Here is a 21,477-nt window from a genome sequence, read left to right as displayed (position 1 = left end):
CTTAACGGTGTCGTATGAAGAGGTTCACTTTCCTAGATTGTATGTTTTGTTAAAAATTTAGTCCTTTTTCTACAACCAAAACCAAAGTATTTTATAACAGATCTGTAAGTCGTATTACTGTAATATTAAACATTGTCGTTTTTGAAAAGTATAATATGATATATATGTCCATATATAAAGATTTTTCTAACAAATTTTTCTTATTTTTATATCTTGAAAATCGTTTTTCACTCTAAATGTACGTCTCATTTTTAATTCATATATCCAAAAAGATAAATTACAACATGTTTTCAATCAATAATAAAAACCAAAGCCGCGTTAATATTGTGCCACATACATTTGAATTTATCCAAATCAAAAATTAGATGTTTAAAATATCTTCGTTTGAAAGGTCACAACAGACACATCTTGGATGTTTTTTTAATTCGAGTCTTTGACAAATAAAAATAAGAGATTGCTGCATACAAAATTGTTAAGCAGGTTGTGGTTGAATTCACATTTTCATACATATTCCTTATCTTGTTTTTCTAGATGTTGCATTGGTATTCTTTATTAACACAGTAATGTCTGCTTAATCAAGACAAGTGGCGAGAAAATTGTTGTAGACAGATTTTTTTTTAGTTAAAACTACATTATTTTTCTAAAAGATACAATGGACAACGTTATCATTTTGAATGCTAGCTTTCCTAGTAACCGGGATATTTGGCATTTGTAAATGGGTATTGTTTTTAAAGTGAAAAAATAAAATTAAAAATCAGTTTTTCAATTCAAATGTTTTCATAAGGCTTTATTCTACAGAAACAATCTTTGATTGAAAACAATCTTGATTAAAAAATCTTTTTCTGTAAGACTATATGAAACATGGTGTTCATTGATTTAAAGTAATTACCTTGCTCAGTGTATAGTCCACTTGAGATACATGTATGGGTCTATCTTAAATTACATACTATTATCTTTTGTTAAATTGTTTTGTTTTGTTTTTGTTGGTTTTTTTTTTAAAAGTTTTTTATTAACAACAGCTAATATATATATATATATTCATAAAAATCTCGGTTTTTGGATGATTTATGGCATAACAATTTATTGAAGAGCAACTTTTTCCAAAAAACTGTAAAACTTTCAACTTAAAGACAACTGAAAGACATATTCTCTGTACACACTTTGTTTTTTTATGGGGTTATAGCTACGAATATGTTTTCAAGCAAAATTTATATTTACTTTTCTATTTTAAAGGGGATGGTCACGAGTTTGGTCAATTTGTTCTATATCTATTGTTTACAATGCTTGGGAATGCACTTCTAATGATCAACCAACATTAAAGTGTCAGTCGTAAAGTTATAAGCAGGATACAGAGCTCACAATTCTTTAATATCTAAACAAGGTTCGTGCCATGTTTTGTTTACAATTGTTCAATATACCGGTAAAAGTTCTTTTTTAAGCTGATTTTATGTCTGTTTATTCGCTTTGAAAATAAAAGTAGTTCCTAGAGTTTGTCACATTCATTCAAGGTCTAAAATTGAATTTTCTTTTCAATATTCACATTGTAAACAAAAGCATGACTTGAGCCTTGTTTACATAACAAAAAGTTAAGAGCTCTGTATCTTGATTTTAACTCAATGACTGGCTCTCAAATTTTGGATGACTCTTACAAATGCCTAACTGGATCACTGAAAACACAACAAACGGGAAAATAAATTTTTACCAAAATCGTGAATATGCCCCTTTAAAAGAGTATTACATAGCGATGTGCAACATATGATTCACGTATGTTTAACGTATGTTTTACATATACTTGTATATGGAACGTAAAAAAATCCCAACGGTTTTGATTTGCAAAGATTGTTAAATTGATGAAACCATTATGATTTATTGCTAACAAAGATACAAATTGTATTTTATTGATAAAATGTAATAAATAAACTTAACTCCTATTAATCAACTGGTTTTGTTTACAGCAAAATTTGTATATAATTCGGTTTTTTTTTTATCATAAACGGAAAAGACATAACAAATGTAATAATTTAATATCAACTAAAGGTACAATTTACAAACAATTATTTTGAAAATAAATTTACTTTTTGGTATTTTGAGAAGTCCTTCTGCTGACATATGCAGAATTTTTAGTATATCCTTTTATATTTAACACATCTAACAACTTGGATAGCATAATAATCGAAACATAACGCATATATTTGTATAAAAAGTCACTTAAGTAATGTGATTTGTTTTTATAACTTTTCCAGAATTTAACTTAGTTCAAATATGTACTGTTGTATTCATCTTGCTTATAAAGTATGCGTTTAAAGATTAAAACAAACTGCATATTTATCCCTGCCCTTAATAATATCTAGGCAACCATTAATAAACGGACGTCATAAATGTATTTCGCTTACATAAAAGCTTGTATTAAGCTTTCCCATTGAAATATGTCCAACACTATTTTAATAAAGCACATTATTTTTGTTATTTTAGCAATAAATTACAATTTTACACTTATGTTTAATAAGAAAATTACAGCTATTGATGCTTTAAGATATATTATGATACAATAATGTATCTCACCTTTACAGCTGTAAGGCTCACTCGGCTAAATCCATTACACCTTCTGGGCAAAGTATCTCCTTACAACTGATGAAACTAGATGTGACCTCTATCACTTGACGTGTCTTTAATGTATTCATAATTTATTCAAAACCTGAAAACAAAACCAACATTCATATACAAAACAGTGAGGAAAAACCAACGCTGAGAAAATTCAATCAAAACCATGTGTTATGATTCTGTTTCGCTTACAACAAGGGCTTGTTTGGACTGACATAATATTGGTTAGGACAATGATATATATCATATAATTGTGTACTTTATTCACAATTCAAACCGTCTCTGTCTAATCTTTATTCTCTGGTAAGAGGTCACTGCACTTAATTAGTATACTGGCCACGTGCCTCAATGTAGCTTTTTGTAACAAGAGTCATTTACATGATAAAGGAGGAAAAAAATTGTAGTATATTTTTTTTAGTTAATAGTTTAGTGAAATGCTCATAACCTTCAAAACATGTATCAGAAAGCATATTAAAATTAAATTCACTTAAATGTTTTTCGGTATAATGCCTGATTAACTTTGCTTGCTGTGAAGGTGCATGTGTAGTAAATAAAAATAGAACATTTATCCTTTTCATAAAGTGATTCATGTTAAACCAGTTTTCTTTAGACTCTTACTATTCCAATTGAAAACTTATTTTTAAAAAAGAGATCAAAAACTTAACAATTTTCACCATTGTCTTTATTCTTGAAAGAGAGGGAGAATGAATGCACTCTTAATATATTTCAGTTGTACTAAAAGCACAAAACTTATTTCTTAATTATGCATTGAAAATAACAATTCACAAATCATTTGTTCAAATCTTTTAACCTAACAAACATCCCATCATGACCCTTTGCTCACTCATCAAACTACTCAGTTGTTCTTTGTAAACGTGCCCTAAATGACAAAGACTCTCATTGATCGGAGACCAAATTTGTAAATGTCCTAAGGCTCTCTATCTGAGAACTTGTTTAAAATTAACGTGGAATGTTAACATTAACGTAGAAAGAAGAGGTTCAATAGTGTACATTTAAAATTAACGTGGAATGTTAACATTAACGTGGAATGAAGAGGTCCAATATTGTACATTTAAAAATAACGTGGAATGTTAACATTAACGTAGTATGAAGAAGTCCAATACTGTACATTTAAAATTAACGTGGAATGTTAACATTAACGTAGTATGAAGAGGTTCAATATTGTATATTTAAAATAAACGTGGAATGTTAACATCAACGTGGAATGAAGAGGTTCAATACCATACATTTAAAATTAACGTGGAGTGCTATCATTAACATAGAATGAAGAGGTCCAATACTGTACATTTAAAATTAACGTGGAATGTTAACATTAACGTAGTATGAAGAGGTTCAATATTGTATATTTAAAATAACGTGGAATGTTAGCATTAACGTAGAATGAAGAGGTTCAATATTGTATATTTAAAATAAACGTGGAATGTTAACATTAACGTAGTATGAAGAGGTTCAATATTGTATATTTAAAATAACGTGGAATGTTAGCATTAACGTAGAATGAAGAGGTTCAATATTGTATATTTAAAATAAACGTGGAATGTTAACATTAACGTAGTATGAAGAGGTTCAATATTGTATATTTAAAATTAAGGACGTTGTTTACTCAGGGTTTGAGTTCTCAAATCTGGATCGTTAAAAAGTTCAATTTCATGAGTAAAATTTGTTTTCAATACAAAAAGTATTTATGAATTGAATTATTTTTGACATAACAATCGATATTTTTACTAAATTATGGAATTAGGCCCTGACAAAGTTTGACTTTTAGCGAAACAGAGGAAATTCGGACTTAATTTTTCAGATTTTGTTTTCCACTGAAATATTTTTGGTAGTACTATAATATTTAAAGTTAAAATTTTATTTGTTAGTCAACATATTTTTGCATATTTTCTGTTGGTTTTATCTTACTTTTTCGTTTAGATAATCGCATGGCACACACTTCAAAAATATTGAAAAATGCTTAAAAATGATAAAAGACACCATATCTCAAAATTTTGATCATTGACCTCATATAAATTTTATGCCAGCAGAGAGAAGTCAATATACTTAGTTTAATACTATTAATGTTTTAGCATTATCATCATTTAGTTTTTTGTAATATTGAATCAAAAATGGGTAGTAATTTGAAAACTGGTAGAGGAAATTCGGACTAGAATATCTATAAAAATTGTGAATGAAAACTTAATGCTTTGTATCAATTTAATGTCACTACCATTCATAAACTGTATTTCATTTGTCAAAGAGTTAGGCAATTTGTATTATTTTCACAATTAAGAAAATCTCAATCATAGTCTAAAATTTTTATGGATTTTTCTCAAATTTTCAAATAATATTCAATGGCCATTAACTCAAAAAGTAGGTCATTGACCTACTTTTTTGAAAGTGAAGAATAACACTACCATGTAAGGTCTATAACACACAATAGTTGGTTTTTCATTTTCATCAGTGGAAATTTTTTTCATTCTGAGTAAACGTCATCCTTAACGTGGAATGTTAACATTAACGTAGAAAGAAGAGGTTCAATATTGTACTTTTAAAATTAACGTGGAATGTTAACATTAACGTAGAATGAAGAGGTTCAATATTGTTCATTTAAAATTTACGTGGAATGTTAACATTAACGTAGAATGAAGAGGTTCAATAGTGTACATTTAAAATTAACGTGGAATGTTAACATTAACGTGGAATGAAGAGGTTCAATAGTGTACATTTAAAATAAACGTGGAATGTTAAAATTAACACAAAATAAAGGAGTTCAATACTGTATGTTTTGTCATGGTCAAAATGTAAATTATATTAGCATGTAGAATAGTAGTTAGAGTTGGTTATTAAAAAGTCAGTCTTAAGTCATATCAATTTAATACTAGTATTTAATCTTTATATCTTTATATTTCTGATTTAAACTAGCGTACCATCCAACTTAACGACGTTTTTAAAGTAAAAAAACCAATACTCATATTGATCCTCGGACATCAGCTGCAATGGTTTTTTTTTATTTGTTTTGATTAAGGGTGTTATTTACTCAGGGTTTGAGTTCTCAAATTCCGATTGTTAAAAAGTTCGATGTAATGAGTAAAATTTGTTCTAAACACAAAAAGTATTTATGAAATGAATTATTATTGACAAAACATTCAATAGTTTTACTTTATTATGGAATTATGCTCAAACAAAAATTGACTTTTAGCCAAACAGAGGAAATTTGGACTAAATTTTGCAGATTTTGTTTTCTGCTAAAAGTTTTTTGGCAGTAGTCTAATATTAAAAGTTAAGATTTTATATTTGAGTCTACGTAATTTTGCATATTTTCCGTTGGTTTTACCTCACTTATTCATTAATATAATCTTATGGCACGAATAATAATAATATTGAAAAATGCTTAAAAAACGATAAAAGACATCATATCTCAAAATTTTGATCATTGACCTCATATAAATTTCATGCCAACAGAATAAGGTCAATATAAGTAGTTCAATATCAAAAATGTTTTTGTATAATCATCATTCAATTTTTTGTAAAATTGAATCAAAAATGGGTAGGGATTTGAAAACTGATAGAGGAAATTCGGATTGAATTATTTTTAGAAATTGATGCTGAAATCTTAATGTTGTGTACTTATTTAGTGCCACTACCATTCGTAAACTGTATCTTATTTTTTAAAGTGTTTAATTATTTGTAATATTTTTATAATTAAGAAAATCTCAATCGTAGTGTAAAATTTTATGGGATTTTTCTTAAATTTTCAATAAATATTCAATGGCCAATAACTCAAAAAGTAGGTCATTGACCTACTTTTCTGAAAGTGAAAAATAACAATACAAGCAAAGCTCTATAACACACAATAGATGGTTTTTCATTATCATCAGTGGATTTTTTTTTCATTCTGAGTAAACGTCATCCTTAACTCTATTGGGTATTCATTTGACACTTCAAGTGATCTATTACGCGTTCCAGAATAAACCATGAAACCCAGATAGACAAAGAACGATACTACCAATATTTGTAATGATTCACTTTGTAACTTAGGATGTTTTGTAAGTTTTGTTTTTATATTTAGTAAATGCAATGTATTCTTTTTGTCCCGAAGAAAGGATGGGTTGTCTCCATTTTTCTTATAATTTTTTTTTATTTTTGAATCCTTGGTAGTTTCTAGTCTCAATTGCTTTATACAATCTGATTGATTTCTAAAATACATTTTCCAAAAAATCGGATATTAGAAAAATAACGATATTATCTAGACGAATCTACTCAATGTTCACCATTTAAAATCTAGTTCATTCAGGAAAATAATAAAGAAAGAAAAGACAACCAATTAATCAATGTTTAGCGATATTAAATCTGATGGCTCTTTGAATTATTTCTTAAGAATTAAAACAAGCTAATATGATTTATATGTCTGTCATTTTCCGATTGAAAACGTTCTGATTGACATGTGGACTCTATTCTGGTAGCAAGGGTTTCCTTTCATCACGCACCTGTTGACGTGTTTAAATGAAATAGTTAACACATTGACATTGCAAACACTGCTCAGAACTGTCAACAGAGTTGTAGAGGAGCTCAATCATAGACACTCCATTTCCCATTTTTGCTTGTTAAAAAAGCCGAAGCCGCTCACTGTGACGCCACTCACCACAGCGTTTATAGGTTTTATGTGATATTTTGAAATCAATCGATTTCGAAGAGGTCAATTTTTGTGACTTTATTACAGATCATATATGCAAATTCCACATTGGAAACTGCATATTCCATACATTGAAATCCAACGATATACGATAAATGTGAGTAAAAGAGGCTTTATAGTGAGCTAAATAACTTGCGGCCCAAAGCTCTTGCAAGTAACCCTTGATAAAACCTGCTAGAAGGTCATGTTAATATTTAGACTATTCTAGGCCACTTGTAAAGAAAAGCACTACAATAAACTAAGGAAAATGTTTTAATTTTCTCATGTTATTTCTTTGTTAAAGGGGCATGGGCACGATTTTGGTCAAAATTTATTTTTCGTTTTTAATGTTTACATTGCTTCAGTATGGCATTTTCAATAGGCAACCAAAATTTGAGTGTCATTTGTTGAGTTGTAAGCGGGTTACAGAGCTTACAATTCTTCGCAATGTAAACAAAGCGTTTGTTTACATTTTGAATGTTGAAGTGAAATTTCCACTCTAAGACCTCAAATAAATGTGTTAATCGTTAGGAACTGTTTACTTATGCTTACAATGAATAAGAAGATAGACAAATCAGCTTGAAAAAGATGTTTTAATGGTATGTACCTATGTAAACAAAAACAGAGAAGGAGCCTTGTTTACATGACGAAGAATTCTGAGCCCTGTATCTTGCTTAGAATTCATCGACTGGCACCCAAATTTCATTTGATCATTAGAAATGCGTTCCTTAGGTATTGTAAATAATAAGAGCAGAAAAATAAAATTTGACCAAAATCGTGACCATGCCCCTTTAAATGAGTAAGCAGTAGAATAAGGTAAAAACGATTTAAACTTATCAGATAGATATTTTGTTGACCAACCAGTCTCATCAATACTTTTTTTCATTATGCTTCCTTTGATACCCCATGACAATCATGTATTCTTTGTTGTTATGTGGGAAAACCAGTATATTTTTGTTGTAAAACAGAGGATTTGGATTTATTTAAAAGCAACAAAATATATTCACAAAATATATTCCAGTCATTAGAATAGAGTCTTATACAGGTTACTTTCTGGTTTGTAACCATTCATGTGCTCTAGGATTAACAAAATCACAAGCTGAATATCTTGAATTTTGTTTCCTGTCCGTTAATTCACGAAATCGCCTTTCCTTCAATAACTTTCGGTATTTTTCGTCTAGTGTTTCTTCATCAGGATCACAAAAGTAGATATACACCTATAAAAATAAGTGTCACATAGATTTCAAGAAAAGGTAAAAAATGTTCAATTATTAACAAATGACGATGGACGGAAAGCCATTGTAACGGGCCACCTTATTCACCCAGATGATCAGAATTTCGTAGATTTCGTTATTTTTGACGGTAGATGTTTCTCTTAATACAAGAAAAAAAACCCACTGACTGGAGTGTTTTTGGGTTAAAAAGAATAAACTTTATTGTTAATCTGCTTATTGTAAAAAAAATAGTCCGATTGCAAAAAGATTCATAAAGTTATTTGTTTGACACAATTAACCGCAAATAATATTTATGGGATGCAACCGCTATACTCTCGTAAATCTAATCCTTAGTCATTCATGGCGTTGACCTATTAGAATGTATTGAATAAATAAATTAACTTGAATTAATCTGTTCATGTAATACTGAAACCATTTTGGCAAAAATTGCAAGTCATATACGTTTTAATGAAATTTCATGTAGTCATTTAAGTGCCAATATCGGTAGCATTTTCATGTTTGACTCTTGTGTATTGTGAAGCAAAAAAAAAAATGGTGATAATTTTGTAAGAAATTATTTTTTAAAAATTCATAATCTTTTTTTGTGTAAAATTGTTCTGGTGTTGTTACATTCTTAAATTTTCTTCTTGCTACAGATTCACATACTATATATCCTGATAGAATTATTTGCTAAGAAGCGAAATAAAAATTGTCATTTCTCTCATATCAGTTTTGTTTTTATTATTTCATAATGCTACGAAAAACTTATATTTACCGGTCATGTACATTCGAATGATACAATATAATTATCTAATAAACCACCCATTGAACGTACCTCGTCTATATAACCTTTGAAGTTTTGACCACCAGTTCCGGTTCCTATGTAAAACCCCGTTTGTGTAGTCCTTATTTGTCCTGTAAATAACCAAAGATGCAAGGAACAAAGATAAATTAGTGCAGATTTTTTTCTTTTTAAAATTCAGAAAACCCCCTTGATGTATTAGGAATAACAAAGTTACTAGGCTGTATACATGGTTATTTTTGCCCCGTGTAATGTTCCTCCTTTTTCATTTGCAAACAGGTTTGCGCTGTCTTTATTTTACTTAGACACACTTGTGTTTTAAGATATATACCGTATAGCCGGTTTGTTTGGCAGGACACAAATTTGACGGATTTGGGCATCCAAGGTATTCTATTAATTTTGGCGGATATAATTTAAGCGAATCGTATATCCTTCATTAAAAATCTACGGTCATTTTTTTTTATAGCTAAGAAGTTTAAGTACTTCAGTAAAATTTCTATGTCACCATAACAATGTAATAAACTTTTTTGTCACCATTACAATGTAATAAACTTTTATGTCCGACCCTGGTTTCACACACTTCGATATTATGAACAGAAATAACTAAATAGTACCTAATATATGCATGAAAAAAGTAAACCTTTTTAACAACAACTTTTTATAACATTGTTACTGAAGAAACCGTTCATCAGACAATTATCTGAACCTGAGTCGGTAATGGATTACATGTTTCCTAAAACAACACAAGCTAATACCCCTGACACGGGGGCTAATTACACACATGAACAGGGAAAGATTGTATGGTGTTTAAAAAATCAACTTCTAATTTATAGTAATGTTAAGCTTTAATATATTTACATTATTTTTTTTTTTTATTGGTTTTGAGTATATGTAGATTTGTATCTGTTACATTGTATGCATGTAACAAATGTCCCTTTTTATTATGATCACGGACTTTAGAAATGTATCCAAAAAATAATCTCCAAAAACTCCAAACTTGTCCTTAAAATCTACAAATAATTACTTGAATTTGGTGATATTAATTTTGATGAACTTAAAAAGCGCCAAAATAAGCCAAAACTATATCCCTACTAAAAATAAAAAAACCAGCCATGTGGTAATTTGAGACAATTCAAAGTGTTAATTTCGCCCGCTGACAACGAGGGTGAAAGTGGCGAAAATAAAACAGAGCAGGGATATTTCCTTGTATACAGTATTTATATAATTGAAAAGTTACTTCTATTTAAATCATCTGTTCTGTGTTTGTTACAAGCATAACACGTATGAACATATACATAGAACAATCGCGTCGATTATACCAGAAGTTTTGACTTTACTGCATCTTTGTTTTGGAATGTATTTCGAAACGATAGCCTAATCATTAGAATATTTTTATAAATTCTTGTGATTGGCCGATATCTCTAACAGGAATTCAAAATGAAAAATACCAAGAAAGAAATTTTTATAAAGAAAGATTGTTATATGAGAAATCATATTGATTTGTTGGTTTTTGAGTTTGTCAAAATATCATATATGATGCGTCGTTTTAATGATATATGCAGTAAAAAACCTGAGAAATATCTTTCATCTTCTTTCCTTCCGTCAACTGAAGCTTGAATGACGCCGTCTTTGATTTTTAAAATCACTGATCTCCAAATACCTTTTTTCTAAAACAAATAAGTAGATATGTGTGTCATATTTCTCCATTTCTGTTACATCTAACACAGTCGGTTTAAATTTTCAAGCTGTATTTTTGTGTTACATACTTTAGTCTCAGTTTCTGAGTTTATAGATGAGTCGTCTTTTGGAGTTGCTGTTTCAGTATTATTGCCATTTTCTAACAATTTCACACTGTCTCTAATTTCCGTTGAAGTATCATATTCATCTACTTCCAAGGATGTGACATTGTCCGTTGTTTCTGTTGATGTATCGTATTCATCTACCACTAATGACGTTATATTGTCATTCTCCTCCTCTGAATCATCGTATTCATCTACGTCCAATAATGTCGCATCGTTATTTTTTTCTGTCGATGAATCATCTTCATCTACCTCTAATGCTGTTACATTATCTCTTTTTTCTGTTGAAGTATCATATTCATCTACCCCTAATGACGTTACATTGTATCTCTCCTCCTCTGAATTATCGTACTCATCTACTTTCAAGGATGTCACATTGTTATTGTTTTCTGTTGAGGTATTATATTCATTCACCTCTAAAGACGTTATTTTATTTTCGTTTACATCATCCTCTTCTTCCTCGCTTGCATCAATCATTTTGAGATTAAAAGATGAAGTATCATTTAATATCAAGTCAAAATCTCTGACTTCCAATCTGTTCGTGCTTACTTTGCTCGGGAGATCGAGTCCGAGATCAGTTTCAATGGTTGCATCATTTTCAAAGGTTATTTCATCTGAAAAAAGATCTTCAGGATTGTTATTGAGGTCATTAACTGATGTGTCGATTTCCTCCGAGTCCGTGCTATTGTCTCTGTTACCTACGTTCATTTCAGAAGAAAAAGATTTTCCTATTTTTATGTAATCCTGATCTTTATGCTTATTATTTCCCTTTAAAATATTACTCAATAACTCACCAATACCTTCTTCAGAATTACCGATAAGTATATCATAGTTGACATTTTCTTGAATATCTTGCATGTCACTGTCGTCCACTGCAACATACTTGCTTGTATTCGAGTCAGATTCTTCCTTCAGAATCGATCCTTTAATTTCATGAATCAATTCTCTTATATCGTTAGTGTCTGAACTATTAAATATGATGTCGAAATTCTCGGTTGTATTATCCTCGTTGTCTGTTACTTTACTTTCGTCTGTTTCCTCAAGTTCGTCCTTTTTGGTGCCAGTTTCTGTATTTTCCAACTGTATTTTGCTCTCAAATTTGATACTTTTTTCGGTAAAAGGTTTTGGGACCGCTGTTGTGGGAATTTGAATATTGATTATATCGTTAGGTTCTAAAATTATATCATAATCATTATCGGTTGTATCAGTCACAAAGCTTTTAAGACTTGGCTGAAATTGAAAAGCTTCAAATTGCTGTTCTGCACCAGAATTTGAAACTGGAATACGATCTGGAATTTCTATATCATATATCTGTGGTTCATCGTCTCGAATTTCTTCACTGTCTTCTATACCAATTGGTTCATCTGAAGACAAATTGTTTTCTTGGTAAATCGCGCTAGCAGCCATTGGTTCCTGGTGAATTTGAACCAGTTCCACTTGCATACCACCATCTTCCGAAACCTGTCTTTTGTGCCTAATGTGTTCTGATACAATGTAATAAGATGCAGAGGTGTCGCCAGCACTAACGACATTAAATATCGTTGCTCCTTTTTTGCCACCTATGGATATTGAAGATGGAGTCTCACATCTCTTTCCATGGCAAATGCCATTTGAAATCAGGGAAAATTGTGTAAGCGACGGCGATTTATCTTCAATATTTACGTATTTTTCCTCATCTTTAGCTAAATATCTGAAAGTATAGGTTTGTTATCATAAATCTCATTTACATAGTTGCTTTGCAGTTTTACAATATTATCATGCAGGCTACAGAACACTTTTTAAACGATGTTACATATTAGTGAAGAAAGATTTAAAACAATTTAAAATATTTTATTTATCTTGCACATAATGTTTTCTTTGTGAGTTTTCGTGTTACTTTTTTCATATGATCCTGAAGAAATTGGTTGAGGAAATACAAAAGACATAGAAATATGCATTGATTAGGAATAAAATGTTTTAAAAAACTCGAGATGTTTATCATATTCATATGTCATGTAGCTTTGAAAAAGAATTAATCTTACTTAAGTTTAATGACAACTGTATCGCCGTATTTTATCCCAGTGAATCTTGGAATAAAAAGATAAGACTTTCCGTCAAAATATGCCTTTCCCTCTCGAAGTCTAACGTGACCAATTTCTTGTATATATGTATTTTTGCCGGAAAAATCGTTTAAATCACCACAAAATGGCAAGTAAAGCTCTGGTGTACATGTGTTGGACTCTGTAATAATGTAATCAATGGTTAATAAAGAATCGTTTCTGATTCTTCTGATATCAGAAAATGAAACAGCGTAACAATTAATCAATTATAAATTTTGTAATTTCAAATGCATTGTCAAATTATCAATAAATTGTAAAATGCATCACAAAATGGAACATTAAGGGATATAGCACATCACAGAATAAAATAAGCGAATTGGGCACTGTATTGCGTTAACATAAAAAGAGTTGATCACCTTGCTGCTGCTTTGCCATGTATTCAGAGATGTTAAAGGTGGAACATCCACACGTTTCGTTATTGAATACTGTTCCAGCCGGACACTCAAACTCTTTCAACGAGCCAAACCCTGTACGTTGTTTAAATTTGTTTGGTGAACCATATACAGGCATCAGCTGACAGAGAGAGGTAACCTCTATACAAAATAAAACAAGAGGCCCATGGGCCGCATCGCTCACCCGAGGAACAATAGGTATGATAAAATCAGCTTATAATGGAGTCATAATACAAACTATCTGGACAATGTACAATAATACATGTAGATCCTGTATAAATAAAATCCATTTTCCCCTGGATATTCTTATGTTTATAATCATTAGTCCCTTTTCTAACAGGGTGATTTTATAGTCATATCATATGTTGAGTATTGCAGTTCTCAAAAAGATCCTTAACAATAGTTTATATATGGGATATTAACGTACATCAACCTCTAAACCTTCTCGTGAGGCCAAAGAATTGTCCTGGGGCCAAAGTCTTAACAATTATTAAGAATCATCTGGCTGATTAGTTTCTGAGAAGATTTTTAAAGATTTACCCTATATATTCCTTTGTTAACCCATTGTGGCCCCACCCTATCTCTGGGGATCATGATTTTCACGACTTTGAATCTACACTACCTGAGGATGCTTCCACACAAGTTTCAGCTTTCCTGACTGATTAGTTTCTGAGAAGAAGATTTTTAAAGAGTTACTCTGTTTATTCCTATGTAAAACATCGACCTCCCATTGTGGCCCAAACCTACCCCCAGGGTTATGATTTTCACAAATTTTAATCTACACTACCTGAGGATGCTTCCACACAAGTTTCAGCTTTCCTGGCTGATTAGTTTCTGAGAAGAAGATTTTTAAAGATTTACTCTATATAATCATATGTTAAACTTCGACCCCCCATTGTGGCCCCACCCTACACCCAGGGGTTATTATTTTCACGACTTTAAAACAACTTTGAATCTACACTACCTGAGGATGCTTCCACACAAGTTTCAGCTTTGCCAGCTTATTAGTTTATAAGAAGAAGATTTTTAAAGATTTACTCTATATTCCTTCGTTAAACTTCGATCCCCCATTGTGGCCCAAACCTACCCCCGGGGGTCATGATTTTCACAACTTTGAGTTTACACTACCTGAGGATGCATCCACACAAGTGTCAGCTTTTCTGGCCGATTAGTTTCTGAGAAGAAGATTTTAAAGATTAACTTTATATATTCATATGTTAAACTTCGACCCCCCATTGTGGCCCTACCCTGCCCCCGGGGGTCATGATTTTCACAATTTTGAATTTACACTACCTGAGGATGCATCCACACAAGTGTCAGCTTTCCTGGCCGATTAGTCTCTGAGAAAAAGATTTTTAAAGATTAACTCTATATATATTCCTATATTGAACTTTGATCCCCTATTGTGGCCCCACCCTACCCCTGGGGGTCATGATTTTCAAAACTTTGAATCTACATTACCTAATGATGCTTTCACACAAGTTTTAGCTTTCCTGGCTGATTAGTTTCTGAGAAGAAGATTTTTAAAGATTTACTCTATATATTCCTTCGTTAAACTTCGATCCCCCATTGTGGCCCCACCCTACCCCCGGGGGTCATGATTTTCACAACTTTGAGTTTACACTACCTGAGGATGCATCCACACAAGTGTCAGCTTTTCTGGCCGATTAGTTTCTGAGAAGAAGATTTTTAAAGATTTACTCTATATATTCCTTCGTTAAACTTCGATCCCCCATTGTGGCCCCACCCTACCCCCGGGGGTCATGATTTTCACAACTTTGAGTTTACACTACCTGAGAATGCTTCCACACAAGTGTCAGCTTTCCTGGCCGATTAGTCTCTGAGAAAAAGATTTTTAAAGATTAACTCTATATATATTCCTATATTAAACTTTGATCCCCTATTGTGGCCCCACCCTACCCCTGGGGGTCATGATTTTCAAAACTTTGAATCTACATTACCTAATGATGCTTTCACACAAGTTTTAGCTTTCCTGGCTGATTAGTTTCTGAGAAGAAGATTTTTAAAGATTTACTCTATATATTCCTTCGTTAAACTTCGACCCCCCATTTTGGCCCCACCCTCAGGTGAGCTAAAAAGGTTAAGTTTACAATACAATTAGTTGTTAAAGTTGGTTTCTGGAAGAACAGACTTTGAAAATTTTCTTAATAAATATTGACAATTTTTTTTACTTTTTTAATCTTTAGTTTTTAAGATCTGTGTACAAACATAGAATTGTGAGCAAATCTCTTTATCTTGCTTATAATTCGAAGCTTAACACTTAAATATGGTTAGCAAATAAAAATTGTACACAGTTAAACACAAGAAACATGCACTACATGTATAACAAATAAAGAACACAATTTATTTTTTCGAAATGAATCATATATATACATGTATATACCTACATATTTCCGTCAGCGATATCAAACTCTATTTAAACTGAATAAACTCGAGAAAATGCCGAGCATCTCAACAAAACCTATTGCATTAATCTATCATTACGCAAAAGATAATGCCGAATTACCGATAGAATGAATTGTATTTCAGTAGGCACCTACCCCTACATCAGATTTTGCTTAATTTTCGCAGGTAAACAGTTAACTGTTTGATTTACCGAAGTCTCTATTTGATTTAATACGTAAAAATCACGAAATACAGACGATAGTTTCCAGGTTACAAAGCATAAATAATGAAAATGAAACGAAAATCAGAACAAGCGAACACCAACGTCATGTGTGAAAACTGTCAACGCATTGAAATATTTAGCCTCAATTTACTTCACAAAATCGGCACCAATATATTTTGCATGTTTCAGAATTTCCCTTCCTACGCGAACTGTTGCACAACAAGCAAATTCATCATAATCAGATCGACCCTTTTTCGTATAATGTCATGGCTGCTTTAAACAAAGAACCTCGTTTTAGAAGTATGGAATACGAGTCTAGGTAAAATGGGTATGCAAACCCAGGCCGTGGCAAAATAAAAGCCGGGGCAGATCGGCAATCGTCAATTCCAAATACGCATTATTTTGCAGCAATATTTACAGCGAATACAAATATACTAGTCCATCAAATATCCTGAAATTTTAATGAGATTGGCAGATTAATAACTGCTAATCTTTTGTTTTGCCCTGGCCAAGTCTTGCCTACCCATTTTACCGGATGCCGAGTCCGAACCTGATAAACTGATTGAAACACGCATTTCCTTTATTATTATTTTCGTAATAAGTCAGATTTGAAACAGAATTACCCCTTAATTTTTACAATTTATATTTTCCTTCCCATAAGGATAATATATGCTAAACTACGTTGAATTGGCCTCGGTAGTTCTTGAGAAGAAGATTTTTTAAAATGCACCCCCCTTTTTCTACAATTTCAAGGTTTTCTCCGCTTTGAAAACAGATCGGACTTTTATTTCTGCAATTTATATTCGCCCTCCCATAAAGATGCTTTGTGCCAAATTTGGTTGAAATTGGATAAGCGGTTTTAGAGAAGAAGTTCAAAATGTAAAAAGTTTACAGACGGACAGACGGACGACGGACAAAATGTGATCAGAATAGCTTACTTGAGCTTTTAGCTCAGGTGAGCTAAAAACCCATCAAAACTTCAGGCGTTTAAGTTTATAAAAATAGTGAAGAGTTGACAAATGGTATGAAATTTAATAATGTAAAGTATTATCCATTGTAGAGGATTAAAAACTAAACAAAGACTAAACAAAGACTTATGAGGGCTATGTAGGTGTGATTAATTTTAGACTTTATATATCTTCTCGAGACAAAACCCACTGTATCAAGATATCGGAAAATATTCAAATTTAAAAGCTCGAACATTTGGATTTTTTTATTACAGAGTATGGCTCAGTTATTGATTAATATAGTATTGAAAGGTAGATTTGGTGGATAATTTGTTGATTATCATGCTTCCTTAATGTTGAACACACGAACACATTAGATTCGCACATGTAAATTGACTGACAAAGTTTATACATTTGGTAAAAGTAAATGATTTTCAAGAATTTTTTTTAGCTTTTTAATCAACATACAATTTAACTTTTTCACAAAGTATTTAAACTCTATATCTTTTGCTAATACTCATCGTGTTGTCCATACCTTGGGGGGTTTCTACTCTAGTAATCCGAACACAAGTAACTTCTTCTTTGCTCCAGTGCTGACCTTGAGGACACTCCTTGTATGACACCTTCATCACGTTATGAAGCCCTTTGAAGCACATTGCAAACGCTCGTAAGTCCCCTTCTACTGCAGCGTAACCAACACCATTCACCCACTTCGCTCTTTTACATATTTCTAAAGAAAAAACACCATTGTAAGTACCTTTTTATTCGTTAATGTTTGGGAATGACAAATGGTTAAGGAAATGTAATTCAAATAGTATGTTTATTTAACTTTCAGATAAATGACACTATTATTTTAGGTATCATGATCCTTAGAGAATTTAAACATACGCCATGATTTGTATCGTCATGAAAATCTTAATTTGATTCTGATGCACTCCACATGCAAGGATGCTGAATCTTCATTTTCTTAAAGACAAAATATATGTTTCAATATGACGAGGGTTCGTAGGATGTGAGCGCATCCTTGTCTACTGTCTTACCAGGAATTTCTTTGTAATCTTTGGTAGTTTGCTTTTCATCTATAGACGACATGGTAGTAGAAGATAATGCCACCTCTGATTGCTGATTTGGTGTTTGGATGGCTAAAAAAACAACACTTGGTGAAAAACAAAATTTAATGTGCTCTTGTATTGTTGATTCAATTATTGAAAAAGTAATTATTACAAACAAACAAAGTTACGTAAACATAAAACATGGAAGTACCTTTGCAAATATACTTTGGAATTTCTCGGAAAGAACTGAGCAACTTCTTCGTTGAAGTGAAGTTGTAGGCCAACTCTTGACTCAAGGCTAAATGGCTTAGTACACTTGAACCGATCCCGATGGATATAACTCTAATACCGTCATCGACCATTTTATCTGCATGTTGTTGGGCCTCTATCATCGCTGGCATGCTCACGTTTTTATATATTACAACAGAAATTCTAGGTACTTCGTAACGTTTATTGTTGTTTAGTAGTAATCTTCCCATCTCAATGCCCCTCCCGACATCGTTTGATCCGCCAACCTTTGTCATACTCATCACAGAACTACCCAAAATCATCCGGTCTCCCAATAGATAGGTCGACGATGAGCCGACCACTGATCCATAGCTGACTGTCGCTAGCCTGGTTTTAGACTCAGATATCGCCATCCCACGAATCAAGAGCAACACAGTTCTTTTCAGGTCGTTGAACTCAGAGTCCGTGACGGCATTAGACCCAGGAAGGATGACAACAACATCGACAAGGTCACAATCTGTAGAGGTAACATATAAACAATCATTTTTGATCTTACAAAACGAAAATATGAATTTTATTCGTTTTTTCTTTATTAAACATTAAAATGAATTTCATTCGGAAAGAAAGGCTATGGGCGTTGACAAACGATTGCAACCTTTGTTTAACTGTTAAAAAAAACAACAAAAAGAAAATTGAATTAATTTACATCTTTCTTTCATTAAAAAAGTACAATGAGTGAAAGCTAATAGAATGAAGTTTGATAGATTAGTATATCTTAAAGGTGGACGAGCAGGAATATATCTAACATAAAATACTTTATCTTATTACATTTAGATACTATTATATAATGAATAATACTTTTAGAAAACTATTTCTACATGTTTAAAAAATACAATACTCTAAAGCCCTTGATATTTTGTGTCTATAACAATATGTTGAAAAATTAATAGAAAAACTCAAAACATGCATATTTCTTCTCAAATTTAAAAAAATAGGGTCCTCTTTTAAAGACAAATCATCATACTTCATTGTATATGATTTTGCATCATTCTAAGTACTAGAAGTTTTAACTTAATATTACCTGGGTGACCTTTATGTTTCTATATACAAATACACTGCATTTGTTTATTGTATTAACATTAATAATATCCTGAGATTTGTCGAACTGTCATTACAGCGAGAACAATCTTATCAAAAATCGGTCTTACAAGTTTTTTTGTTCTCTTGTTTGAATAAATTTGTAGAAAACGTGAGAACAGATTAACTTCATTATTTATCAAGAATGCAATGAGATTTTCGCCTGTCACTCCTCCTTGTCAAAGAAGAAAGCAAAGGAAATAGCTAAGAAAATGTTCATACATTGTGCATTCTTGTTTCTTTATGGCTCTTTTCATAAATCTTACAAACAAGTTGGTTTATGTCGACCATCAAGAAGATCCGAAAGGGTTTATGCGCTTATACATGCAGAAAACATATGGTGACATCGGCTTATGAATCAAATCTGGTATTTGTATTCTCAGAGTCACTATTTATGCAAGTTTTATTAATCTTATAAACACATAACGAAGAGCATCGTCCATAAATGCATCATCAATGCAAAATTTGTTGAGATTGGGCTAAAAGTCATAGAGATCAAATGAGCAGCTTGATTAAAATGAGTAATAAGTATTCCAAAATGCACAAACCCCGTCAGTTTAATTTAGATATGACACTTAATATAATAAGATAAGACTAGTGTCTGAGTATATTACCTCAAAATGTCGTCCACATTCAGCAACAACATTAGAACGTAAACAGCGACTCGCCCAGCTTGATGCAAAATCGATGCATACTTAGTTTAGGTAAAGGTCATACGAAGAAAAATAGCTTATCTATCTTTTAATTAATTGTACAATATCATGATTATGATTCAAATTGTATGTAACTGCAAGATTGGGTGGGGGTTATGGATCTTTGGCCAAAAATGATATCTAGTAGGAACGCACCATCAAAAGCAAATTAATTTTACCAGGCATTCAACGATGTATCATTAATGGAAGAGATCAAAATCAAGTAAAGCGTGATAATTCAATGAAAGATTACCAAAAACTGCAAAAATGTTATTACAATATGAAGTAAGTTATAATTTTACTTCAATTTGGGGTTCGTCTCCGACTTATGCATGCTAAAATTCAACAACAAGTATGAAAGGAATAAGTTGCTATAACTGCTATAACAATCAAAGAGACGCGGGATGTGATAATGCTAAGTAACTAACTGAGTCGGGTGTTAGTTAATTATCTCAATTTTAAACTTCATTATCTCAATTTTAGAGTCTACATTACCTGTATTTGCCGTGACATCAGAAAAAAAGGACGTTACAAGAAAGCTAGTCACAATACAAATCAAGAGGATCCTAAGATGTCCCTTCATCACTGCAATGGAAAAGACGGAGTCTAAAAACACGGATAGGATACACAAATTCTGTCGTTTCGTATATACATTGTATGACATGCGTTTCGGAAAGTTCTGAACTACTCGTTAACCTTTAAAGGAATTCAATTAAAATTCCAGTCACAAACACCTTGCTTAATTGATAATCAGGATACAATTATTACAAAATCTAAATGCATGCATTTCCATTAGACAGTATGCAGATATAGAGTGCAATTCAGAAAAACATTAAAAACGAACCGATACAAAGTTTCCATAAAGGATCGGGAAAATAGGCATTAGAAATAAAACATCTCTTGTAGACAAATGAAATAACAATTACCTTCATTGTATTTATACATTGTTTTAAAAATCCGTAACAATGTTATTTTCTTATAATTTAATATATCATTACAACAAATCATTATATTTATTACATATATAGGTTCTATTCAACCATTACCTGAAGATGATTTAGAGGAGTCCTCTCACCTGTGATGTATGTTTCACCTGTGACGTATGTTTCCGGTCCGGCCTCGGGTTTTCGGAGCTCAACCTTCTCACAAGACGACTATCTTATCTTTAACAATCTAACTGCAATAAAAATCACTAATTTTCATAACAAGA

At 31.6% G+C, this 21,477-nt stretch overlaps 1 protein-coding gene across 1 annotated transcript; it reads right to left on the bottom strand.

Annotated features, from left to right (window-relative positions):
- Window positions 1–8,211: 8,211 nt before the first annotated feature.
- On the bottom strand, window positions 8,212–21,212 carry LOC128185533 (protein PIF-like). The gene is made up of 10 exons (XM_052855109.1): window positions 21,194–21,212; window positions 18,422–18,955; window positions 18,199–18,300; window positions 17,694–17,888; window positions 13,547–13,723; window positions 13,113–13,311; window positions 11,059–12,781; window positions 10,863–10,959; window positions 9,326–9,405; window positions 8,212–8,493 (listed from the first exon to the last, which is right to left on the bottom strand). Exons 1-10 carry the CDS (start codon window positions 21,210–21,212, stop codon window positions 8,323–8,325), a joined length of 3,297 nt encoding a protein of 1,098 aa, XP_052711069.1. The 3' UTR covers window positions 8,212–8,322.
- Window positions 21,213–21,477: the final 265 nt, after the last annotated feature.

Source organism: Crassostrea angulata, chromosome 5, assembly GCF_025612915.1.
Source record: "Crassostrea angulata isolate pt1a10 chromosome 5, ASM2561291v2, whole genome shotgun sequence".
NCBI lineage: Eukaryota > Metazoa > Mollusca > Bivalvia > Ostreida > Ostreidae > Magallana > Magallana angulata.
This window is presented reverse-complemented; position numbering and strand designations above follow the sequence as displayed.

What these genes read in the sequence shown, in the direction of transcription:
- LOC128185533 (XM_052855109.1), bottom strand. An exon ending in AGATTACAAAGAAATTCCTG is followed by an intron (nt 17,889 to 18,198) that starts GTAAGACAGTAG and finishes TTTTTTCTTTAG; the next exon opens with AAATATGTAAAAGAGCGAAG. An exon ending in CATGGCAAAGCAGCAGCAAG is followed by an intron (nt 13,312 to 13,546) that starts GTGATCAACTCT and finishes ACATTATTACAG; the next exon opens with AGTCCAACACATGTACACCA.